We start from the raw sequence: 22,286 nt of genomic DNA on the forward strand, positions 1-22,286 counted from the left end.
CGAAAGAAAAGAAAAACATTTCCAGGCTTCTGCACATTAGATAGATTCTAAATCACAAAGTACTTTTGAAACTTACTAGATTCTCAAATATTCTCCTTTATTTAGAAGACTCACAACAGTCTACAGAAAAATAGTGGAATTTAACGCCAATAATTAGTTTAGATGTTCTATATTTGAACATTAGGTGTTTAGTAATCAAACACGAATGATTGTTCATGCAAGACACTACCTTTATGCCGACACTTTGGCAATGAAAGGAAAAAGAAATCAGCAAAATCTCCAATGCAATATGTGTAGGTAGACAAATGATTCTTGGTCGTGGTATCTACGTAATCTAATGCATGATATGGGGATGGAAATTGAAAGCAAAGACAAGGGATGGACCTTAATGTCCTAATAACAAAGGGCATCTTCTGCTCTTTTTTCCCTCTTTGCTATGAATTTAATTTGATGTCTCGTTCTCAGATATGTTCTATGCAGGGATTAATTCTAGCTATCCACGAGCTTTTACCCCTGGCAGAACATGGAATCTGCACTAAACATATTCATGCGAATTGAAGGAAGAATCACAAAGGCACGTCTCAACAACATTGCCACCACATCCATGCTTGAGTACATAAGAATCCATGGGATGAGAAGAATTCAAGTGAAGATGTCAGTTGCTGCTAGATGGAATGGAGAGTATTGCCCCCGAGTCCTGATGAAATTAGAGGAAAGCAAGGCTGAAACTGAAAGCACTTATTGCCATGTGGATTGGAATGACAGAGTAGGTTATGGAGTGAAGTACAAACCAAACAAGTTTGTGATTAACATGCAAAAGCAAAATTGCCCTTGGAGATCGAGGGACACACCCGGTATACGATGTCCTCATGCAATTTGTGCCATACATTTCAAGCGAGAGGAACCTGACAAGTGTATATCCAACTGCGACAAGAAGGAGAAGTAGATACAAACATGTTTGTTCACCTTGGAGCCTGTGAATGATGAGGTTTATGTTCATGTGAATGGGATATGATCCCCCTACTAGAAGGTAATTCGACAATAATGGGTATATGATTCTCCTACTAGAAGGTAATTCGACACTTCTGTTATTATCCAGTATTATTTTTTTGATATCTAGAAATTTATTTGTTTAAAAAAATAATCCAGAAAAATCGACATTAATGTTTCCTGACAAAGGATGTGCAATCCAATACTATCACGAGAGTAACCGACATGGTCAGATTACATCCCTATCAAGGCAAGACATATATCCGTTTTTGACAGAGCTACTTAAAATAAAACTTAAGTTCCAAAGTTAACGTGAAATCTCTCCATTGATATGCCAAATATATTTGGCAAAGAGTCGCTTAAAATAAAACTTAGGCTCCGACGTAGGGATGCCAAATATAGCTTCATAACAGGGTACAGAATTTCATGCACGTCTTCTCAGTTTTTCAATCCTCGCCATCGCTCTTTCACCATCCACATGACCTTCGATGACTTCAAGAGGGTACTCAGGCAGTCGCGGCTTGCTGCCTAGTTTGTTGACCGAGGCGTGGTTTGAGCAATTTATGGATCAACCTTTTAACAATCAATATGCCAACTCTCCAGAGATAGGAAATAAACTGAGGGGTAAGGACCATGTGAAGACCCAAGATAATGAAGAGAGCAGTGCTTCCAGCGATCAAGGCAACAATGGCGATCCAAGTACGTTTGCTTACGGTCACATAGACACCCGCCATGAAGGCCACAGTCATTGTGCCAAGAGCTGTGACCACTGGTGGACTTGAAAATTTAAGGACACGAACCTTGTCACCCTCCGCCCAATGAAGGATTGCTACGGCAATTAATGAGCTGTACAAGCTGATGGTGTTGCAGATCACGAAGACGTCGTACATGGGTTTATTCAACAGTGTAGCATATCCTGCATCTGATCCAGAGCCATTATATCCTCCAGGAACGGAAAACCCAGCAGCAAATGTCATAGCAGCAATGAGTGTCGCCACGACCATACGGGTTTCGGCCACACCCTTCAGTCTTTCCAATTGCTCAGGCTCCAAAGCTCTCCCCGTGTCTAAGCCTTTTGGCTGGGAAATTGCTTTGTAAACGCTTTTGGATGCTCCAGCAGTTCGTAAGATACCGTATATTAATTTCTGGTGAAGCGTAATAGAAAAAGAAAATGACCGTTATTATCAATGAAATGGACTAATAATCAAAGATTTAGGATTAAAATAAAATGAAACTCATCTCTAGCTATACACAGGATTGCAAATGCCATTCTTTTCTGAGCTTACTGTACAAACTTAATTCCAGTCGATGACTTCTGAGGGAGTTTATCGGGTCAAAATGGACTCTATTTCCTTTCGTCTCTCCCAGAAAGGAAGTAGCTAAAACAACAGTGAAAAACAAAAGCAGATAAATTGTTAATCCATTCTGTAGATACCATTACCTCACGTAGTCGACCATGTGTTTTTGGTAGCTCAAGCGCAATATCTAGAGCCGTCAAGTTGTTGTCGTTTATGAGCTTAAGATCAACTTTATCGTGAAGAACAAGACACGAAAGAACCATGTATTGCAACTGCAATGTGGCCACATGTAGAGGCGTATTTCCTTCTCTGTCTTTTGCATTTATAAGCTTCTCAAACTTGCGCTTTAGGAGTATGTACCCCACTACGTCAACCTTTCCATACTTCGCCGAAATGTGGAGTATATTTTGCCCTTCCTTGCGATCTAGCAACTCTTCCGGATTTGGCCAATGTTGAAGTAGCTTTCTCATTGTTCTGACATGACCCATCTTACATGCAACATGGATCGGAAGATAGCCCTCATTGTCAAACTCAAAGGCGCTCCAAGCAAACTTGTCGACCAAGAAATTGACTCCCTCAACGTAATTCATTAATGCTGCCAGATGAAGGGGAGTACCACCTCCAGCATCTTTTAAATTAAACAGATCTTCATTCTGCTCTGACATCTCTTTCAGCATATCTACATTGTTAGAGAGCGGGAAAAGAATGAATTTGTGTCATGCTCATGACCAAGGGTCTAGTGACTTTACCTTTTGACAATTATATTTTTCTTAAGAGAAAACAAATATGCGATATTACATGGACTACACAATTGAAATCCTTACTTTTGGGGGATAAATCAGTATAGACATTAGAGAATGCTTCCAATTATAGAGACATTCATTTCCAAGAAGTAGTTTACCACACCGGGAGTAATCAAGGACAGGCATGGCATGGGTCTCTTCCTGTTTTAGAAAAGGTCTTTGACAATTAATATAAGTAGTATAGTATCTACAAAGGCTTATACCATGGGTATCGACTACTGAAGTATTCAGTTGATGACATTCTTTAGGGGGTAAGTCTTGCTACGACCCAAGTCCAAACATATCGTAACCGCTTTCTTTTGGGACAAAATTTATGAGAAGTTTTCAATAATCGATGGAATCTCTAGACAAAGTCAAACAATTCTAGAAGATCAAAAACTGTGAATGAGAGTTACAGGTTGAACGGCTAGTATGGATCCAAAGTAGACACGCATATACAAACAATGTAAATAGTCCGACTAATAAATTTACCCAAGTGAGAACCGTCAGTATAATCACTAACCTATCTTTTTGTGAATCACGGCTCCGTGAACCGGCGACATGCCTTATTCTGGGAGGGAATAACCTGCCCTACCACATTTTCCATCAAATACTTGAGACCATCCAAGTCCCCCATCTCTACTGCCAAGTACAGCGGGCACTTGCCCCCCCTTGTTCTTCTTATACACCGATTTCGAGCCCTGGCGCAGGAGCAGGCGGGTCAAGTCGTGGCAACTGTTCTTCACAGCCTCATGCAATGCCGTGTTTCCTGTGTAGTTTTCCATGTCTAGAATACTGCCGTCGTACCTAAGTAGGAGCTTGGCCGTGCGGATTCTGCCCTTTCTTGCCGCAACATGTAGTGCAGTGTCCCCTTGGTAGTTCACCTTAGTGGCGAGCTGGTTGTCATGGATGACCTCGAGGAGAGCATGGAGGATGTCGGCCGCCATGAGACCTGCTGCGACATGAAGCAACGTGTTCCCAGAAGGGCCACGCATGTCCAAAATGCTGGACAAGCAGACACCCACTTTGTGGGAATATGCTTTGAGGGCTTCGATGAACTTGTCCACGTCTCCATCTTCCGCGGCGGCCTGTAGCTTTGGATTCAAATGAAATTTGAATTTTGCTTGGCGGCGGGTTTCGTTGACCGACTTTGGTGCTCTCAATCTGGCCCTTGTCGGCTCCCATTCATAATCAGCAATATCTACTCTCGCGATTTGGCCATCCATCTTATAACTCTGAAATGGGAATGTCGTCTTCGCCAAAGTAAGACGATAGTCTGTTAGAACTCTTATTGCTGTGTCTCTTTTCTAAGATTAAATACACAATAAAATATTCGGTATTCCTTGAGTGCCTCTTTACACAAATCACTCATCGGTTGTCGGTATAGGCCAAATCAATTCATTTTCTTATTTAAGATATAATTATCAAATGAGATCCACTTTACAAAAACTTGGTTGGATTGAACCTCATAATTATGCCCGTCATCTAACTTTATTCATAAACCACAAACGAGGCTTCGAATTTCTTTTTCGTTTCTTCTCTCATTTGTATGATACATATTCTCCTTCTAGTCTTGACCCACTTTGCACAAAGTTACTATACCGGACCTGGCATGGTACATGACTAAGCCCCATCCTAACTTGAACAAAAATCATGAACAAGCTTCGAATATCATTATGAGTTGCTTCCTCTGTATAGTACATATGGTCCTTTTATTCTTTACTTCGAAGGAAAAAATATCGGTTGTCGGCACAGGCCAAATCAATTCATTTTTTTTTATTTATTTAAGATGTAATTATCAAATGAGATCCACTTTACAAAAACTTGGTTGGACTGAACCTGCAAAGTACATAATTATGCCCGTCATCTAACTTTATTCATAAACCACAAATGAGGCTTCAAATTTCTTTTTCATTTCTTCTCTCATTTGTATGATACATATTCTCCTTCTAGTCTTGACCCACTTTGCACAAAGTTACTATACTGGACCTAGCATGGTACATTACTGAGCCCCATCCTAACTTGAACAAAAATCATGAACAAACTTCGAATATCATTATGAGTTGCTCCCTTTGTATAGTACATATGGTCCTTTTATTCTTTATTTCAAAGGAAAAAATATCGGTTGTCAGCACAAGCCAAATCAATTCATTTTCTAATTTAAGATGTAATTATCAAATGAGATCCACTTTACAAAAACTTGGTTGGACTGAACCTGCAAAGTACATAATTATGCCCGTCATGTAACTTTATTCATAAACCACAAACGAGGCTTTGAATTTCTTTTTCATTTCTTCTCTCATTTGTATGATACATATTCTCCTTCTAGTCTTGACCCACTTTGCACAAAGTTACTATACCAGACCTGGCATGGTACATGACTGAGCCCCATCCTAACTTGAACAAAAATCATGAACAAGCTTCGAATATCATTATGAGTTGCTCCCTCTGTATAGTACATATGGTCCTTTTATTCTTTACTTCGAAGGAAAAAATATCGGTTGTTGGCACAGGCCAAATTAATTCATTTTTTTTTTAAAGATGTAATTATCAAATGAGATCCACTTTACAAAAACTTGGTTGGATTTGAACCTGCAAAGTACATAATTATGCCCGTCATCTAACTTTATTCATAAACCACAAATGAGGCTTCGAATTTCTTTTCATTTCTTCTCTCATTTGTATGATACGTATTCTCCTTCTAGTCTTGACCCACTTTGCACAAAGTTACTATACTGGACCTAGCATGGTACATGACTGAGCCCCATCCTAACTTGAACGAAAATCATGAACAAACTTCGAATATCATTATGAGTTGCTCCCTCTGTATAGTACATATGGTCCTTTTATTCTTTATTTCGAAGGAAAAAAATATCGGTTGTCAACACAAGCCAAATCAATTCATTTTCTAATTTAAGATGTAATTATCAAATGAGATCCACTTTACAAAAACTTGGTTGGACTGAACCTGCAAAGGACATAATTATGCCCGTCATCTAACTTTATTCATAAACCATAAATGAGGCTTCGAATTTCTTTTTCATTTATTCTCTCATTTGTATGATACATATTCACCTTCTAGTCTTGACCCACTTTGCACAAAGTTACTATACCGGACCTGGCATGGTACATGACTGAGCCCCATCCTAACTTGAACAAAAATCATGAACAAGCTTTGAATATCATTATGAGTTGCTCCCTCTGTATAGTATATATGGTCCTTTTATTCTTTACTTCGAAGGAAAAAATGTGAGAGAAGAGGGAAAGAGTAAAAGGAGAGAGAGAGAGAGAGAGAGAGAGAGAGAGAGAGTAAATGGAGTAGGTAAAGGGAGTAGGTATACTGTGGAGACGGGGAGGAAAAAGAAAGAAGTTCGTAACACTGTTTGCGATTTTTCTGAAGCCAGAAGTAGGAAATATTCGTTTACTGTGCAGGGTTCGATTCAAGCAACATTGCACAAAGTGGGTTACACTTGACATTTACATCGTAAATAAAAATGAAATGAATTGGCCTGAGTTTTCTAATGAACGGATTTACAAAAATCTCTTCCGGCACTCTAGGTACACGATATTTTCTATAAATGCAGAAGAAATTGACTTCCTCATGACTTTTAGCTGCAACTTTCAACACCTCAACGCCTATCAATCTCCCCTTGCAAAAGGCAAACATTTTCTCATTCCCCATCTTTAGCTTTATAAAGAAAGAGCTCTCTCCGAGAGAATTGACCTGCTACAATCAAAATCTCCATTTACTTTTCAAGTGAAAGAACAAACACAAACCATAAGCGATCACGAATTCTTCGAACACTATCACCTTCCTATCATTGCTACTTTGCCTTTTTGTCGTCCTCCAACTCACCCACTGCGATGCCTGTTTCTTCGTCAAGGAACAGGTCTACTGTGATATGTGAAGGGTGCAATTCACGACTATAGAATCGCTGCTACACGCTTTTATGGGGTCCTCAAGCAGTAATTTTCCCAACAGGAAAAATAAATGCCTACATATATATAGGCAAGGAACTTTGCACTTTCACCTAAATAATGCAACCTGCTAGCCCTAAGGGAGGGGGAGGTAGGGGATTAAAAAGAATAAAAAAAAAATTATTAAAATAATATCAGTTCCTGCTAATCAAAATTGATCGTATGGATTGAATTGACATAAATACAAAATGTTTAAAATTGAATTAGCTAAAAAAAAATTCAATTTTTTTTTTTAGTAATTCTCCTTAGCAATGATAACTAGATCACTATGTTGCGAAAGTTGATCAAGAGCTACATCACAATTGTAAGCAAAATTTTAGAACTAAATTGATAAAATTAAAAAGTTAAAATGCTAAATCGACATTTCTATATTATGTTATATGATTGATTAGGCAATTTCGCTTGCAAAAACTTTATGCACATAAAATATATGTTTTTCTTAAGGCGCGACAAATGTGTGCAGATCATCCTATCCACGTTCCTTGAATAAGGCAGGTTTCACCCATAGAATGACCGCAACTACATTGTGATCGAATAATTTTAACGTTCACTTGAAGGGCTTTTATTTTGCCAAAAATTTGAAAGCAATTTTGGGGATTTCGTGACAATCACTTTATCAGTCTGGGAAAAAAAAAGGTCAATAATACCTCGATGCAAATAATTAACAAGGTAAAGCAAGAAGGTAAAGAGGTGGGACGCTTGGAGTGGCAAGTGATTAATCAAACCAGTTTGATGCAAACCCCTTTCTGATTGGGCGCCTTCATATGCCTAAACGCAACATCTGTAACTTTTGATCCCTCGAACTTCATTCAATTCAGCAAAGTAATGAATAGATCTGGGAGTTCATCCTAAAGTGTATTTGGCTTTCCCCAGCTCACATTTTATCTCTCGGTCTGTTGAGCTGCCAAATTGGAATCTAAGAAGACCTCTCATTGACGCCTCCTAATCAGTGTGTTCTCTTCACTTGGCAGATTTCTACTAAATGCCTATAATATAAAGGAGGAGGATGCGACTAGTTGAATTTCCGCTTAAATAATCAGCTGACCGTTCAGAAGTTGCATAGTACTCGACAAGAAATACTTCAGTTGCAGGTAAAGCATACAGGGTCCTCATAAGGTTTAACTATTGCCAGCAAAAGAATACAAAATTTTCAGTTATGGAGGCACAAGATTGGATTTCTACAGCAAGTAACAAGCTCAACAGAGTACAAATTGTGTGCACCTTTCATTTTATCAAATTAGTCTAACCCCACAGCACGGCCTAACATGCCGCCATTGTCCCATCTAGCTAATTCGAACAACTTAGAGCAGCTGGCAGTTGCCATAATCTTCTCTACTCTGCAAATGGTACTGGTACAGTTGTTCATATCATGAATGCTAGGCTAATATGAGCGCAATTTTCTAATGCTAATAGAGCAAGTTAATTCCTTGTTGGGAAAGAAAGGGCACACTAGCAAACAGAAGGAGAAACGTGCGCGCCACCATTGCTCAGTTGCCTCGCAACAAGAACTAAGTCTAGCCCTAAATCTTCATGTTAAAAGACCTGGAAGAATGTCTGGTGTTGTGCTTCAGGCAGAAGTATATTAGGCACTACCATAATTACATAATTACATAATTACATGTCCGACAGTAGAAGTGCAAAGTAAGAGATGATAGCTCGTTCATGTCGCCAGATTCAAAATCTTCATGTCGAAAGACATGAAAGAATGTCTGGTGTTGTGCTCCAAGCACAATTTTATTGGGCACTACCATATGTGGGAACCTGAGGCGTTCACATATATAAGCAAAGTGTCCGCATCAACGTTTTGAATTCTTCTTCAATCTGCATTCCGAAAAAAAGGTCCATATGTACCCATATTGTGCACATTCACAGAACTGACTCAAAAAATGTAACCCGTATTTTGAACAAATGACTTGCCTCTTCTTCTATTTTCAAGGACTTATCCAGTTTGGCGACCTTATCAGCAAGTGCAGATATCATAGACTTCTCCTTCTTACCTGTTATAAGCAAGTAATAGACTTAGTATGATAGCAATAAAATATTAGGCGAGTTTGATTCAGTTCTAAGGGATCGAAATTAATAGAAGAGAATCTGAACTCACTTATTTGATCATATTGCATGATAAACCTTTCCTTCGCCTCCTCAAATTTGGAAAAAATATCTATAGAAGCAAACAAATGACAATATGATGGGAAAGGACATGGCCAACATAACCAAATATGTGATCAAACTGGCCAAAAACATTCTATTGGGAAAAAAACTCGAAGAAGTCTCAATCATGGTCACTAGGTATATTTCTATTAAGATGAAGGTGCGTATGTTACACTAATTTATAAGGGAAATATACAGTTTTTCAAGCATTCTCTCAAATTGCGAAACCTTATCTCTATCTACATTTTCATTGTATTATTAAGATCCCAATGTACATGGTTTTTGCCTATAAACAACTTGCAACCAATAAAGTTACCATCTAAAGCCTGCAAACGGGCTTGCTGATGAGAAGCTTTATCCTCACATAACTTCTCATTAAGTTCATGGAACTTGACGTTTGCATTCCTGAAACTACTTTCACGCTGCAAATCATCAATACATCGAGTGAATTCTCTCTCGGCAAAAATTGCATCACCAAGGTAAACCTTGTTCAAAAGAATAAAAATATTATATTTTTCCTCACTTACTCTGAAACTCTGTTGAAGTAACTCCACAAGAAATTGACTACGTAAAGAACGTATTCATTAGATATAAACATTATAACGAAGCAAAGTTAACAAATGCATGTAGCGATTTGAAAATTTACCTGTCCTTCTCATGTTCTGACTTCAATTCATCAAACATTGACTTGATCTGAGACATCAAACTATCCGGCCAAGGACAAATAGCAAGAAAGTAATATATAAGAAATGATCATGATAAAATGACCAAGGGAAACCTCAAGAAAAAAGACTTCAATATACCGATGCATATAGAGTTTTTGTCATTGGAATAGAGCATGTATCGGCTTAATTAATTAAATGACCCTATAAAAATTGAACAGGTGGAGCCATTTAAACCTCAATCAAGTGTGTCTTTTGTCAAATGATAGGTATAAAGAACAAAGCCCAGGGTTCATGCTCTCACACGATATCTAAATCCAAGAAGAAAATGAAGCAAAGGAGTCAGTATTCTCCGAACATTAATGTTATCAGCAAGCTTATTATCAAGTATTCAACTAATGGAGTCTGATTCAGCCTCCAAAGGGAAAGATGGGAACAAGCATTCCGGACATCAATATATAAAATCTCAGGAGTACGGTCAATACAGAGCAATGCAAACTCGATGTCTATTGACAGGTAAATTGATTCAACACTTGAGCTCTTAAGCTTAATCAGAACAAAATTTCCCCGCACTCGCTGACTAACATAAGGAACCAACATGCATTCAACTTTACCAGTCACTTCATATTGACGATACTGACAAACTTTGAACTAGTAAATTAAATCATCAGTTAACTTGACAAAGTTTCATAGAACTTACGTATTGACAATATCAGTAAAATTTGATAGGCACGGTTAAAATTCAAATCTCAACTGGTCAAGCTAATTCCATTGATGAAAGCTGCCCTGGGACAAGCACCTCTACCCTACTAGATTCAGAGACTACATGCACCAACAGCCAGCAAATGTTTGAGCGAGTGAAGATTTTCTCTCAGGACTTGGATGAGATTTCCAAAGTATCTATCAGACTGTTCCGACAACTTTTGGGGGCCATATGATTCTGTATAACTTTTCAAGAGAAATCTCATTAAACATACAAACTTTCTGTGAACTTGGAGAAATAGTGTGAACGGGCTACAGAATTGGCACTTTCACATACTGCAACCTGTCGGTGAAATAAAGACTCAATCCATCAGAAGAAAATCGACCCATCATCAGTGAAATAAACCCACCGAGAGCTCAACCTATAGGAAGAATATCAAGGAAAAGATAAAGGCATAAAAGGTTGAATCACCTCAATATAGTCTCTTCATTCTCCCTATAGAGCTTCCGATTCTGCTCAAACATGGACTTTAACCGGCCAACATGACTGCACACTTCAAAATTTTCACGTCAGATTTCAAACCCAGAGTGCAAAAACAGAAATTACTTCAGAACTTACGGATCGATCCATTCGGGGATATCAGAACCCACTTTGCTCGCCTTTCTCTCCATTGCAGCTTTCCACTTTCACACGCAGCACTCTATTAACGGGACGACAACCTATCCAAAAGATCAAAAGATCACGCGGCAGACCTTTGATTGAAAGATCAAAAGATCGCGCAGCAGCTATAATCTAAAGCGACTAACACAAAAGACTAAACCACTCCCTCCCTCCCTCCCTCCCTCCCTCTCTCTTCACATTACTGTTAATCAATCAAATGCGAGCCAACCTCTTAGTACTCTTCGCGCGATATTAGGATATTTTTAAAAATTTTGCAATAAAGAATCGCCACTAATCTATTAGAGTCGATTAGAAACCAAGTGAGGCACAGGAGTATGTCACACTTTCTATGCATCCAGAAAATTTAGGGTCGGGACTTGATTACACTAATTGACCAATTAGTGCCATTTCGGTACTTAATCTTTTTTATTTAAAAAAAAATATTTTATTAAGCAATCTAGATTGATTTTATACCTATCCACTAACATTGAGGTGATCATACGCCGCACAATTATTAGAATAACAATTAATGACCACAGAAAGCAATTAAATAAATTACGTGGAAGAGCACAAATTTAACATTAAGGAAAAAATAAATGCTAATCTTAACTGGACTAAAGGGATCAAAACAGCAAAAGCATGCAAACAAGAGTAATTGTATTTGAAGACAATTAAAACCCCTATGAGCTTACTCAATTTTTTTAGCACGCTTTAGAATTAAGAATCCTCCATTTTTAAGAAAATAGCTCGGAAAGTTTGTTTTTAAAAATTTTTCAATTGAAATTCCGAAATTTCTGACATTTTTTTAATTCTAATTTTTCAATATATTTAATTAATTTTTTAATTTAAAAAAAACTCGAATTTTCAATATTTTCTGAAATTTTTAATGTTCTCTTAAAACTCCTGAATTTTCGGAAAATTTTTGAATTTTTATTATTTTCGAATTTTCTTTTAAAATTTTTCATGAGATTTTTGAATTTTTTTAACATATATTATTATATTCAGAAAACGGGTTTGGACCGGGTAAAACCAATCCGGCCATTGACCCAACCCAAACCCAGATCCAACCCAGTTGGATTAAACAAAAAAGCATTTTCTTTGTTCATTTTTTTATTTTTTAAAATGATTTTTGTAATTCTTTTTTTTTTTCTTTTCCTCAATTTGTCCTTTTCCATACACACTCTGCTCGTTGGTCCTCCTTCCCGAAGCCAACTCCTATTTTCTTTTTCTCTATTTTTTAACTTTTTCTGTACTTTTGTTTCCTTTCCTTTTTTCCTCTTCTTTTTATTATTCTTCTCTGTGCTCATCTTCTCCCCGACGCCTCCTTGCACACCCGAAGCTCCCTCTGCCACTTCATAGTTTTCTTTTATTACTTTTCGTTTTGCTTATATATATATATATATATATATATATATATATATTTTTTTTTTTTCTCTCTCTTTTGTCCTTTTCCCTATTTCGGCTTTTCTACTGCATCTTCTCCTTCCTAAAGCCAACGCCAACTCTACAACTTCCTCGCCGAAGCTCCTTCCCACCGGATCTCACTCGCACACTAGCGACACGGCCCTACACAATCGGCGACCCTTCCATCACCCGTCCACCGGCAGTCGCTACTCCACGGAAAGATGAACAGGCGCAAAAGAATAACAACCAGACAAGGAATGGAATGCGGACACTAATGAACAATCCAAACTCCCTAGATATTAAGGAATCACAATCAACCTACGTCAACACCTCTTCAGATTGGGACAAAACGGGCGCTGCTCTCCCAGACTTGTCTTAGGGGCATTTTAACAAACACATGGTAAGCGCCTACCGGAAATAGGGTATTCAACGGTTCAAGGACTCGGACTCAGACCTAAACCAAAACAATAATCAAGAAATGTTCGGATTCGGCCGTAACAGCAACAAAACCTAAATGAAATCATGCTCAATGATCCATAAAGGATTCCTCTTACGTAAGACAGGAGCATACTCATTCCAAATGATCTGAAAATCACAACCTAATCCACGTTAACTTAGTTCAAGCGTTTTATCAAGCACGTGGTAAGCACTGACTCGGGAAGAGGTTATTAACTCCTTTTTTTGGACCCGCTCGAGTCTAGACCCAGAGAAATCATCGAGAAACATGGAACAAGACTTGGCTTCCGGTTGGACCAAAAGAAGGCGGTGCAGCAAGGGTTCATGCAAACGAGCATCTCATCACGGAGTTCCCTACCCAACTCGAAGACGGCAGGATGCGGGCCAATTCGTGACAAATCGAGCCATAGTTTTTGCCGCCTTGGTATCTTCGAGCCGGGATCCTCGGGCAAGGGAGGTTTGAACCAAGTAAAGAAACTCACCAGCGACGCGGAGATTCGGGAGCGAAAGATCGTATGCTAGAGGGTATTGGCCAGAGGTCGGCGAAGAGGGTTCGAGCGTGGCCGATCTGCTTGAAAACTCCTTCTCGTCCTCAAGTTTCACTCTCTCTCTCCAGGTCGCTTTCTGTCTCTCCGAAAACTCTCCCCAGCTCTCTCGTTCCGTCTCCCCTGTGTTCTGGCTCCCTTCTCGTTCTTGTTCTGCAGGTCCCCCAAGCTCTTCAAGGCCAACGGCAGGCGTGCCGGGCTCCTGCCTTGCCAGCCTGTCGACCAGACTGCTCCCCGACCCGCGGATCACGCCGGAGCTGCTCCCCCGATCCTCCTGCTCTCTCTGACACTGCGCTGCTGCGCCTCTCCTCCTCTGCAGGTCTGCGCGCGAAGAAAACCAGGGGGAGGAAGACAGCTGGGCGCGGGCTGGGCTGAGGGGAGGAAGGGCCTGGGCCGCGAGAGGGGAAACAAAAGGAAGAGATGGGCCGCGCCAAGGCCCGCGCGGGGGGAAAAGAAAGAGAGGCGGACCGGGCCAAGGTCGGATCCGGCCCGACCCGGCCTCTCGGTTTTTTTTTATGCTTTTTTAATAAAAATTGTTTAATTTAAATATTTTTTAGTGACTAATTCCTAACTTTTAATGCTATTAAGTGTTAAGTGAAATGGCAAAATTTAGCGACTAATTCCTAACTTTTTATTATATTTTTCATTTTTTCTTTCTTCCTTTTGGCCCGTTCGCCCCGACGAGGCTTGGTCTCGCCAGGGCCACCACCGTCGCCCAACAAGCTGATAACATTAATGTTCGGAGAATACTAATTCATTTGCTTCATTTTCTTCTTGAATTTAGATATTGTGTGAGAGCATGAACCTTGGGCTTTTTTCTTTATACTTATCATTCGACAAAGGGTTAATATTTTGAAAAACTTCAAATTGGTATACTTATAACAAATTTACTAAAAATTATTTTTTTTTACCATAAAAAATCAAAACTAATATACCTTTAATAAATTTACCAAAAACCGGTATACTTGTGACAAATTTATCCTTTATTAGTTTTCGTTAATTTTTATTGTCAAATTATTAAGTTAAATGACACGTGACAATTGACTGGTATAATTTTACGCTCCGTTTGTCACCATTTACAACTTTTGTGATTTTTTTGTTGTATTAATCCAATTTAGTGGAATGTATATTTGTTACAAATTTACCAGTTTGGGGTTTTTTGCCGTCGAATAAATTAGTTCGGGGTAAATTTGTCATAAATGTACCAGTTTATGGTTTTTTTATGGTCGGGATAAATTTGTTACGGTATACTAGTTTGAGGTTTTTCATGGTCAAAAAAATAGTTTTGAGTAAATTTGTTACAAATGTACCAATTTATGATTTTTAGGATATTTAACCCTTTGACAAAAGACACTTGATTGAGGTTTAAATGACTCAACTTGTTCAATTTGTATAGGGTTGTTTAATTAATTAAGCCGATACATGCTTTATTTCAATGACAAAAAACAAGTGTTTCTCGGAATTGTTCCCGAGAACAATAAACCACTTTTTCTACTTCTTATTTTTGTTCTAAATTTGTTCTCGGCCCAGGAACAAAAATGTTACAAAGCGTGTCTCTGCTCTTTTTGTATTCCTTAAAATAAAAGAATAGAAATTTTTGTTCCGAAGAACAAGTAAACAAAAACAAACAAACAAACAGGCCCTAAATAAATATCTAAGAATACATGTCATGTTTTTACAAAATACCGAAATTCGAACGATGCCCAAGAAATTCTACGAATGCTAATCTAATAGGTACATCACACACAATGAACATAACTTATTTCCAAAAATTAAATGCTGTAAATTGCACGCTTCAGAGTTTCCCGTTGAATCAGACGTCAACGAAGAAGCGGAACGTGGTTTTCTTGTTGCTCTTCTTAAAACAGCTCACGCTCATTTATTGCGACTCTTCCCTAGTGTTTTGAAAAGACGTAATTGTTAAGGCAGTTACCTCCGCCAAGGCAGTTACTCATTATGGGTCATGGGCTGGGTTAGCCCAACATGGGCGGCCCATCCATAAACCCATAATCCATTAATATATATATATATATATATATATATATATATATATTTTTTACCAAAAAAAAAAAAAAACACCGCCCCTGCTCGTGCCGCGATCGCATTGCTCAACGATTTATACCTTGCGCATGTCGGTGCAAAGTCACATGAAGGCACATCAAAACACGAAGAAATCAGACGAAGTTCAACAATAAATGAATAATCAAACATTAAACTGAGCTTCAAACGTTGATCGGATCAAATATATTTCGGGGTTTCATTGAAGCATTTTGTCGAACAGTCAGGCTACCTTAGCAAATCCTAAGGTCTTCGGCTCAACCGAGACCCGAATGTGCACCGGAGGCCTCAACGCACGACATTCAAGGACTATGGAAACAAAATGTAAAGGCGACAAGGGCCGGAGCACGCGTGAGCAGGACGGTCAGGAGCTCCGGCCCGGCACGCCCGAAACAAAACGCAAGGAGTCGAGCTTACCTGCTCGGTTTGAGGAAGTTGCCTGGAAGGTCGTCGGACGGGTCTGCGTGCGGCTGAGATGCCCTCTCTTGCTCTTCTCGGTCGCTCGGACCTCTCACTCTCCGTTCGCCGTCTCTCTCCTCCTGTGAACGAACCTCGAGCGTTCTCTCCTGCTTCCCCTTGCGATCTGGTCTCAGCCCAGAAAAAGAGGATGCCCTCACGTCTCTGGGTGAGGAGAACTTGCAGAGAAACCACAGAAATTTCTCAGCCCACCTCCTCCAAGAACGTCGAGCATCTTCCTGCTCTCTCCAAAACCCACCAAAACCAGCAAGAACTCTCCTTCTTGCTTCTGCCAAAACCAGCCTTTCCGAAAATCACCAAAACCAGAACGTCCCGACCCCGCCTCACGCGGCGAGCATGCTCCCCCTTTTCTGTTCCAACGACGAACCGTCTCGCCTATATGCCTATATGCGATGCAATTTAGTGAAAACACGATATGTTTTATTGAAAATTATTTACTTTACTTTTTACTTCTTCTTTTTTAGAGGCTAATTTCTAATTTTCCAGGTGATTAAGTCATAAGTAAAAAAAACAAATTTTAAGTGTTAATAGATGCTATGATTCACTGACTATAAAAATACATGGAAAATATAAATATTAATAAGGTAAAAAGTCTCGATCATAAAATGAAAATTCTTTTAGATTATACACATATCATTGAACGATATGGAATATCGTAAGATCGCACGAAAATGTGAATTAAGAAAAACATTAAAACTTATTACCAATTTTAGGTTATAAATTCTAGGTTTTAGGTTCTAGATTCCTCCACCTAAGAACTTGGAATTTACCCGTTGAAATCAGTTTCTCATTTTTGAAACTTGTAATCTATCTCATATACCTTGGAACTTGGAACCAATAGATTCTCATCAGTCTGGTTCTCCCGCTTTAGATTCTACCTTGAAACCATGCTTACCCTAATACAAATGCTTCTAATGTCTATATGCGATGCATTTTTAATGAAAATTATTTTCTTTACTCTTTACTTTACTTTTTTTAGAGACTAATCTCTAATTTTCTATGCGATTAAGTCCTAAATAAAAAAGGATAAAATTTAGGTATCAACAAACATGTCGAAGAACATCTAGCATATAGTAAAGTTATATCATGGGTCTTTAGCTTTTCCATTAAAATCTGGTCATTTAAAAGAAGCCTCAGCTTAGCCAGTGCAAATGAAATTTGATATGCGGGTACTCTAGACATGTGCAATTCTATCCAAAAGTTTGGCTTGGTATTTAGCATAGCCATCTTCAAATTCCCCATGTTCGGTAATCAAACTAATATCATCCTTTCTAAAGAGACGAGGCATTCTATAGCTAATAAATACATCCACAAAGAGCAGAGCATGAAGGGGGACAAACAAAGGCCATTAATATCAAATGCAAGCGATTCCACACTAGTTCGATACAAAATACATAATTTACTTGTGTTCGTAGATATTTGATTAAACAGATGTACGGGTGTCTCATACATCCTGGAATGAAAATGTGTTTTTGATGCATCGCTCATGGCCATTGACAAGGATTGATACAGATGATGAATGTCCAAGTTTATGGTGAAATTCAAACTCAGAATGAATGGCCTCCACATAAGGAAATTTTTCTATATGATGACACGACGTGTTATTGTCGACGATAAAGCTACACGCCTAAATTCTTCAATTGTAGACCATAAAGAAATATTTACTTGTTGATCTGGATGTGGGAAATCTCATGTCACGCCATCTAAATCGTGTGCATTTGTTATTTACTTAGTATCAACCAGATCAAATGGAGCTTCATCTGTGTGCTTTAAGCAGTAGTGTAAGTCTAGATACTTCCGATATTATGCTTAGTGTTGATGATTGTGCTCCTTTTGTTCTAACGACAGATGGGTTGACAATCATTTGGTGCATGTATTATCACCAAATATCACAGGATTACCTCCGAGGCTCTCGAGTCATTCGATCATATCACGAGTAATGGTAAGACATGCTTATGATTTTGATGCGAAGTTACAACCGATGATTCGATTTACCTTCCTCGCCTAGATGATTAATAAGTTTGGCAGCAAAAGAAGATGATTGTAATTCGTATGCTTTGCTTATCTGGTAGAATAGGAGGATATATTTTTTATTGCTTCGCTAGGAGGGCAACAAATACTTCTTCACCTGGTCTCAGTAACTGCTTATGTGTACGACCCAGGAGAGTGTTTAGCTAGCAAGACTACAAATAACAGTAATTGCTAAATGAGTAGAGCGAGTCATCAAACTTTTGTATGCAAGTTTCTATATGATCGACGTCTAAGAGATGGTAGTCCATATGTGGATATGAATGACGGAGCTAATCACATGAATTTTTTTTTCTTTGCATGTGATTTGTCATCGGTTTTTTTTTTTTTTGTTATTGCCATTATAGATGTAATTGAAATAGAATCCATGGAGTAAAAGCCATGCCGATTTGGTCACTATCTGAATATGCCATTTGATTTGCTGTATGAGTGCGTTATATAGCTTGACTCTTTGATAGTATATATCCTTTCAGTTGGTTTTATTGAAGGAATTTCATCTAGAGTTCTTGTCTATGACTAATATTATTCTGGTGGAAATAACTCCTAATGATGTAGATAGTTTGAAAATGCATAATTTGGAAATGAGATGTAAGCGTCATTGGATGATTGCAAAACTAATGCAATGGTGCCAGCCTTTCGGACCGGATTCACGGGTTTGTTTTACTTAATTATGCCCATATGGTACTTGGCTCAAATATATAAAAACGTAGATGCGTTTATGTAATTTTCTTCATAATGTGATCATAAATACGTAAAATCAAGCCACGAGCTTGGATTGGCTTAAATTGTTAATTTATTATGTCGTAGATAGTTGAAACGTGATAAACTGACACATTGTAATGGAGTGATATATGTTATGTGCTCTGGCCTGCTGAGGTAATGTTCCCTTTTGAGTTGTCAAATGTGTTTTCGTTTGTTTCATATAATCATGCTGCATAACAGGAGAACTTTTTTTTTTTTTTTTTCAGAGGGACGGCGAGGTAAAAAGAACTTAGTTACGTTAATTTAGCTGATAAGGTGATTTGCCATCTTTCAAATCCAGTTAGGTTGTTTTGGTGTTTGTAATGTTGAGTGCTTAAAGATCATTGTATTGGTATTGCATTTTCAAACATGAACAAAAGGTGGGTGTTTAGTGTCATCCATCGATTTGCAATATTGTGGTCAATAATGTCTTTCAGCTTGTTGCAAGAGTCTTACTGTAGACTCGCCGTCTTGGTGTCTGGATTTACACATTATGTGGCTCCAGGTGATTTCAGCTTCATTGAGAAAATTACGGTAAAATATGCTAGAGCTGCTGTAATGTACTTTGTATCCAAGAACCTGAAGAATAATATTTTACTTATCCACTGACCTCTGTTGATAGATGGTGTATGACACGTTTTTAGTGCATGTAGTGTAGTCATTTTGCATTTTGCAAGACAATCGTGAGGTAACTACTCCTGGCTTTTGCACTGATTGCTTTACTTGCATCACTGATTTTATTTGTCCTGCACCTCACATAGGTAACCAACTCTAATGGATGAGCTGAATGTCCATCGTCTAAGGGGATAAGCTTTTGGACCTGAAGTGTGCAGTATATCACTTAATTTGTAAGAGAGCACATATCATCGATCTTAGTAAAAGGTGCTTTAGATGCATGTGGTTCAAAGTTAATGCCAGATAAAAAAGATTTCGGTAATAGTTTTCCTTGCGATGGTCTAGGATGAGACGGTGCTTGTGATATTCCCGCTTGGGATGCATTTTATTGACAGTTTTCTGGATGTTAAATACCATTGGGTGGGTTACTTTTTCTTGGCACTGGAAATACATCACATTATGACAGGGTAACATTTCACAATTTAATGAATCTTCTACTTATTTAAGCCAAAATTCCCTAGTCTAAACCTAAAATTTTCCATTTTCCCATCATTTGATTGCTACTCTAATATTGTAATGCAATTTAGTTCTAAAGAGAAAAAACATAAAATTGGCCGGAGAAAAAGGATGAAATGGTAATAGTAAATATTTTAACCACCCGCTTTATGCTGAAAAGTGCACTCGGTGAAATTCTGTTATGTTCCCACAATGCAACAATCAATTTCATCTTCTTCATGTTTTTTTTCTAAATTTTTGAACAAATGTTCTATTAAGTTATTGAAAGAGTAATAAGAAGTTCATCTAGTGTTTGCTTTCTAGAAAAATTCATATTGTGTAAAACAAGAAGTCGAGTATTTTATTTGTCTACCCACTAAAATTTATTGATTTTATTATCGATTCATTACAACGGAGCATAAAATGATCGCATACACAAGAGTGCATGCATACATGTTAGTTTTCTTTAACCCGGGCTGGCTTCCAAGAAATGAATATGATAAAGGTTAAAAATTATACATTTGTTGAGCAAGAAATATTTATAGATCAATTTGTTTGGAGAAGAGTTTTATTATGTTGTATATGATAGGGTTCAAAATTATACATTTGTGATGCAAGAAATGTTCATAGATCAATTTATATGGAGAAGAGCTATATTAAGTTTATTTACTTTGGGCCTGTAGAGATGATGGGCAAAGGTTCTGCTTCTGAGAAAGCACTAAAGAAAGCATCTCCGCTGTGAGCTATCAGGATACGAGACAAGTCGGTGTATAAATGATGTCTCCAACCTACATTAAAAAGTTGGGATATGCTCTCTTATTTTTGAAAGCTGTGGGAAATTCCTCCTTCAGGAGACTTAGGCAATGTTCATTCATTATTGATTCTCGAAGTGTGAACTTACGGCATGACGCTTGGTGTTGCTGACACTTTTAAGCACAATAGAATGATAATGCTTGAGGTGAAAACCCTTTATGGGACCCTTAAAAGCTTTTATTAAAAGCTCAAGATGATAGCTGGACAAAAGTTGTAAATGTGCAAAAGACTGTCTGTGATTATATATGACTTTGTTCATAATAGTATCTGCGCCATTGTGGACAAGATGTTTACTCATCATAGTATTTGCTGTTTCAGGGGGCCTTAAAGCTTAATTTGGCTGATCTTGCGCTGTCTTTGGAGTTTTAAGACTGATCTGTTATTTGAGATCTGGTAGGGATACGGTGGAGCACACTCGACTTGGGGATTGGTACTCAAGAAAGGAGAGTGCCATGGGAGAGAATCCTGAGGATTAAGGGTTGAACTGGAGTCCTGTTACATTAAGGAACACGCTTTCTGATTTTTTAAAAAAGTGCTCGCTATCTGGTTCTGTATCCAAGTATGCCCAGCTGCAGAAGGGAATGAGTTCGTAATATTCTTGATAATAATTTTTCATTCAAGATTTAAAATATTTGGTGGCGATATATGCCCTACCAAAAGTTTTGGGATTCTCTCATCATTGTTTCACTTTGTATAAAATGTCTAACCGATGTGAAAGACTGTAGGTATTTTTATATACATGATCATTCGGTACTGCTGAAACAATGACCTTTCTTGTGTATGAGCTGTATATCTTATGGACAGGGATGGATCCGGAGTGAGAAAATAGGGGGCGAAAGGGAAAGAAAAAAATGGATTAACATGCAGTAATTAAAAGATGATGGATCCCACGGACCCCTTAGATCCGTCCTTGGTTGTGGTTTCGTTCATTCATCCGGCCATACACCCACATATCTGCGCGCGCATGTGAGTGCACATATTAAATTGGCAAAAAATTATTTTTGTCTGTCGTCTTGTGAGAACGTAGTATGAGATTTTTTGGACTCTCTAAGTCTCAAATTCGCTTGGCAAAATATTGAGAGTGAAATAACCAATAGCAATATATTTATATGTTAGTTTTTCCATCAGATAATATTTCCTATGTCAGCCGATCAAAGCTTTGTTGGATTAGTTAGTTTTCCCAGTTTCTCAATACAAGCAAGCAGGAAACCTATTTTGCAGCTGTTGAAAAATATGTGACGTCAACATGTCATTAGTTAGGGAAAAAGAAAGTGTTCTAACTATTTTAGCTTTACTAATTACTTTCATTTGCCCATGCCATACCAGGCGCTTTAGATTTATCCCAAACATTATAAGAAAGTCTAAAATTTGCAAGATAGTAACAAAGTAATACAATTGACAACAATTTTTAAAAAAGAAAGTAATAAATC

General features: G+C 38.1%; 2 protein-coding genes across 4 annotated transcripts; both read right to left on the minus strand.

Moving 5' to 3' along the window:
• Positions 1-1,496: 1,496 nt before the first annotated feature.
• LOC104434493 (protein ACCELERATED CELL DEATH 6) lies at positions 1,497-3,632 on the minus strand. Its single transcript, XM_010047402.3, has 3 exons — positions 3,594-3,632; positions 2,432-2,967; positions 1,497-2,135 (listed from the first exon to the last, which is right to left on the minus strand). Exons 2-3 carry the CDS (start codon positions 2,963-2,965, stop codon positions 1,497-1,499), a joined length of 1,173 nt encoding a protein of 390 aa, XP_010045704.3. The 5' UTR covers positions 2,966-2,967; positions 3,594-3,632.
• Positions 3,633-8,449: 4,817 nt separating this feature from the next.
• LOC104422609 lies at positions 8,450-13,958 on the minus strand. 3 transcript variants are annotated; one of them, XM_039305884.1, is made up of 8 exons: positions 13,567-13,958; positions 11,183-11,261; positions 11,036-11,110; positions 9,846-9,905; positions 9,516-9,763; positions 9,150-9,209; positions 8,966-9,045; positions 8,450-8,869 (listed from the first exon to the last, which is right to left on the minus strand). In XM_039305884.1, the coding sequence occupies exons 2-8, from the start codon at positions 11,233-11,235 to the stop codon at positions 8,819-8,821; spliced, it is 627 nt and encodes a 208-aa protein (XP_039161818.1). In that variant the 5' UTR covers positions 11,236-11,261; positions 13,567-13,958; the 3' UTR covers positions 8,450-8,818. The 3 variants fall into 3 exon arrangements, with proteins under 3 accessions (XP_039161818.1, XP_039161819.1, XP_039161817.1); XM_039305885.1 differs by having other exon boundaries at positions 11,036-11,117; XM_039305883.1 differs by having other exon boundaries at positions 11,183-11,283.
• Positions 13,959-22,286: the final 8,328 nt, after the last annotated feature.

Source organism: Eucalyptus grandis, chromosome 2 (genome assembly GCF_016545825.1).
Source record: "Eucalyptus grandis isolate ANBG69807.140 chromosome 2, ASM1654582v1, whole genome shotgun sequence".
NCBI classification, from domain to species: domain Eukaryota; kingdom Viridiplantae; phylum Streptophyta; class Magnoliopsida; order Myrtales; family Myrtaceae; genus Eucalyptus; species Eucalyptus grandis.

Excerpts from the sequence above, each read along its gene's own strand:
- LOC104422609 (XM_039305884.1), bottom strand. The coding sequence starts at position 11,235 with ATGGAGAGAAAGGCGAGCAAAGTGGGTTCTGATATCCCCGAATGGATC. Across the intron at positions 9,210-9,515 it reads CCGTTTGCAGGCTTTAGATG|ATATTTTTTCCAAATTTGAG; the intron begins GTAACTTTATTG and ends TTGCTTCTATAG. Across the intron at positions 9,046-9,149 it reads CATGCAATATGATCAAATAA|GTAAGAAGGAGAAGTCTATG; the intron begins GTGAGTTCAGAT and ends TGCTTATAACAG.
- LOC104434493 (XM_010047402.3), bottom strand. The coding sequence starts at position 2,965 with ATGCTGAAAGAGATGTCAGAGCAGAATGAAGATCTGTTTAATTTAAAA. Across the intron at positions 2,136-2,431 it reads CACATGGTCGACTACGTGAG|AAATTAATATACGGTATCTT; the intron begins GTAATGGTATCT and ends ACGCTTCACCAG.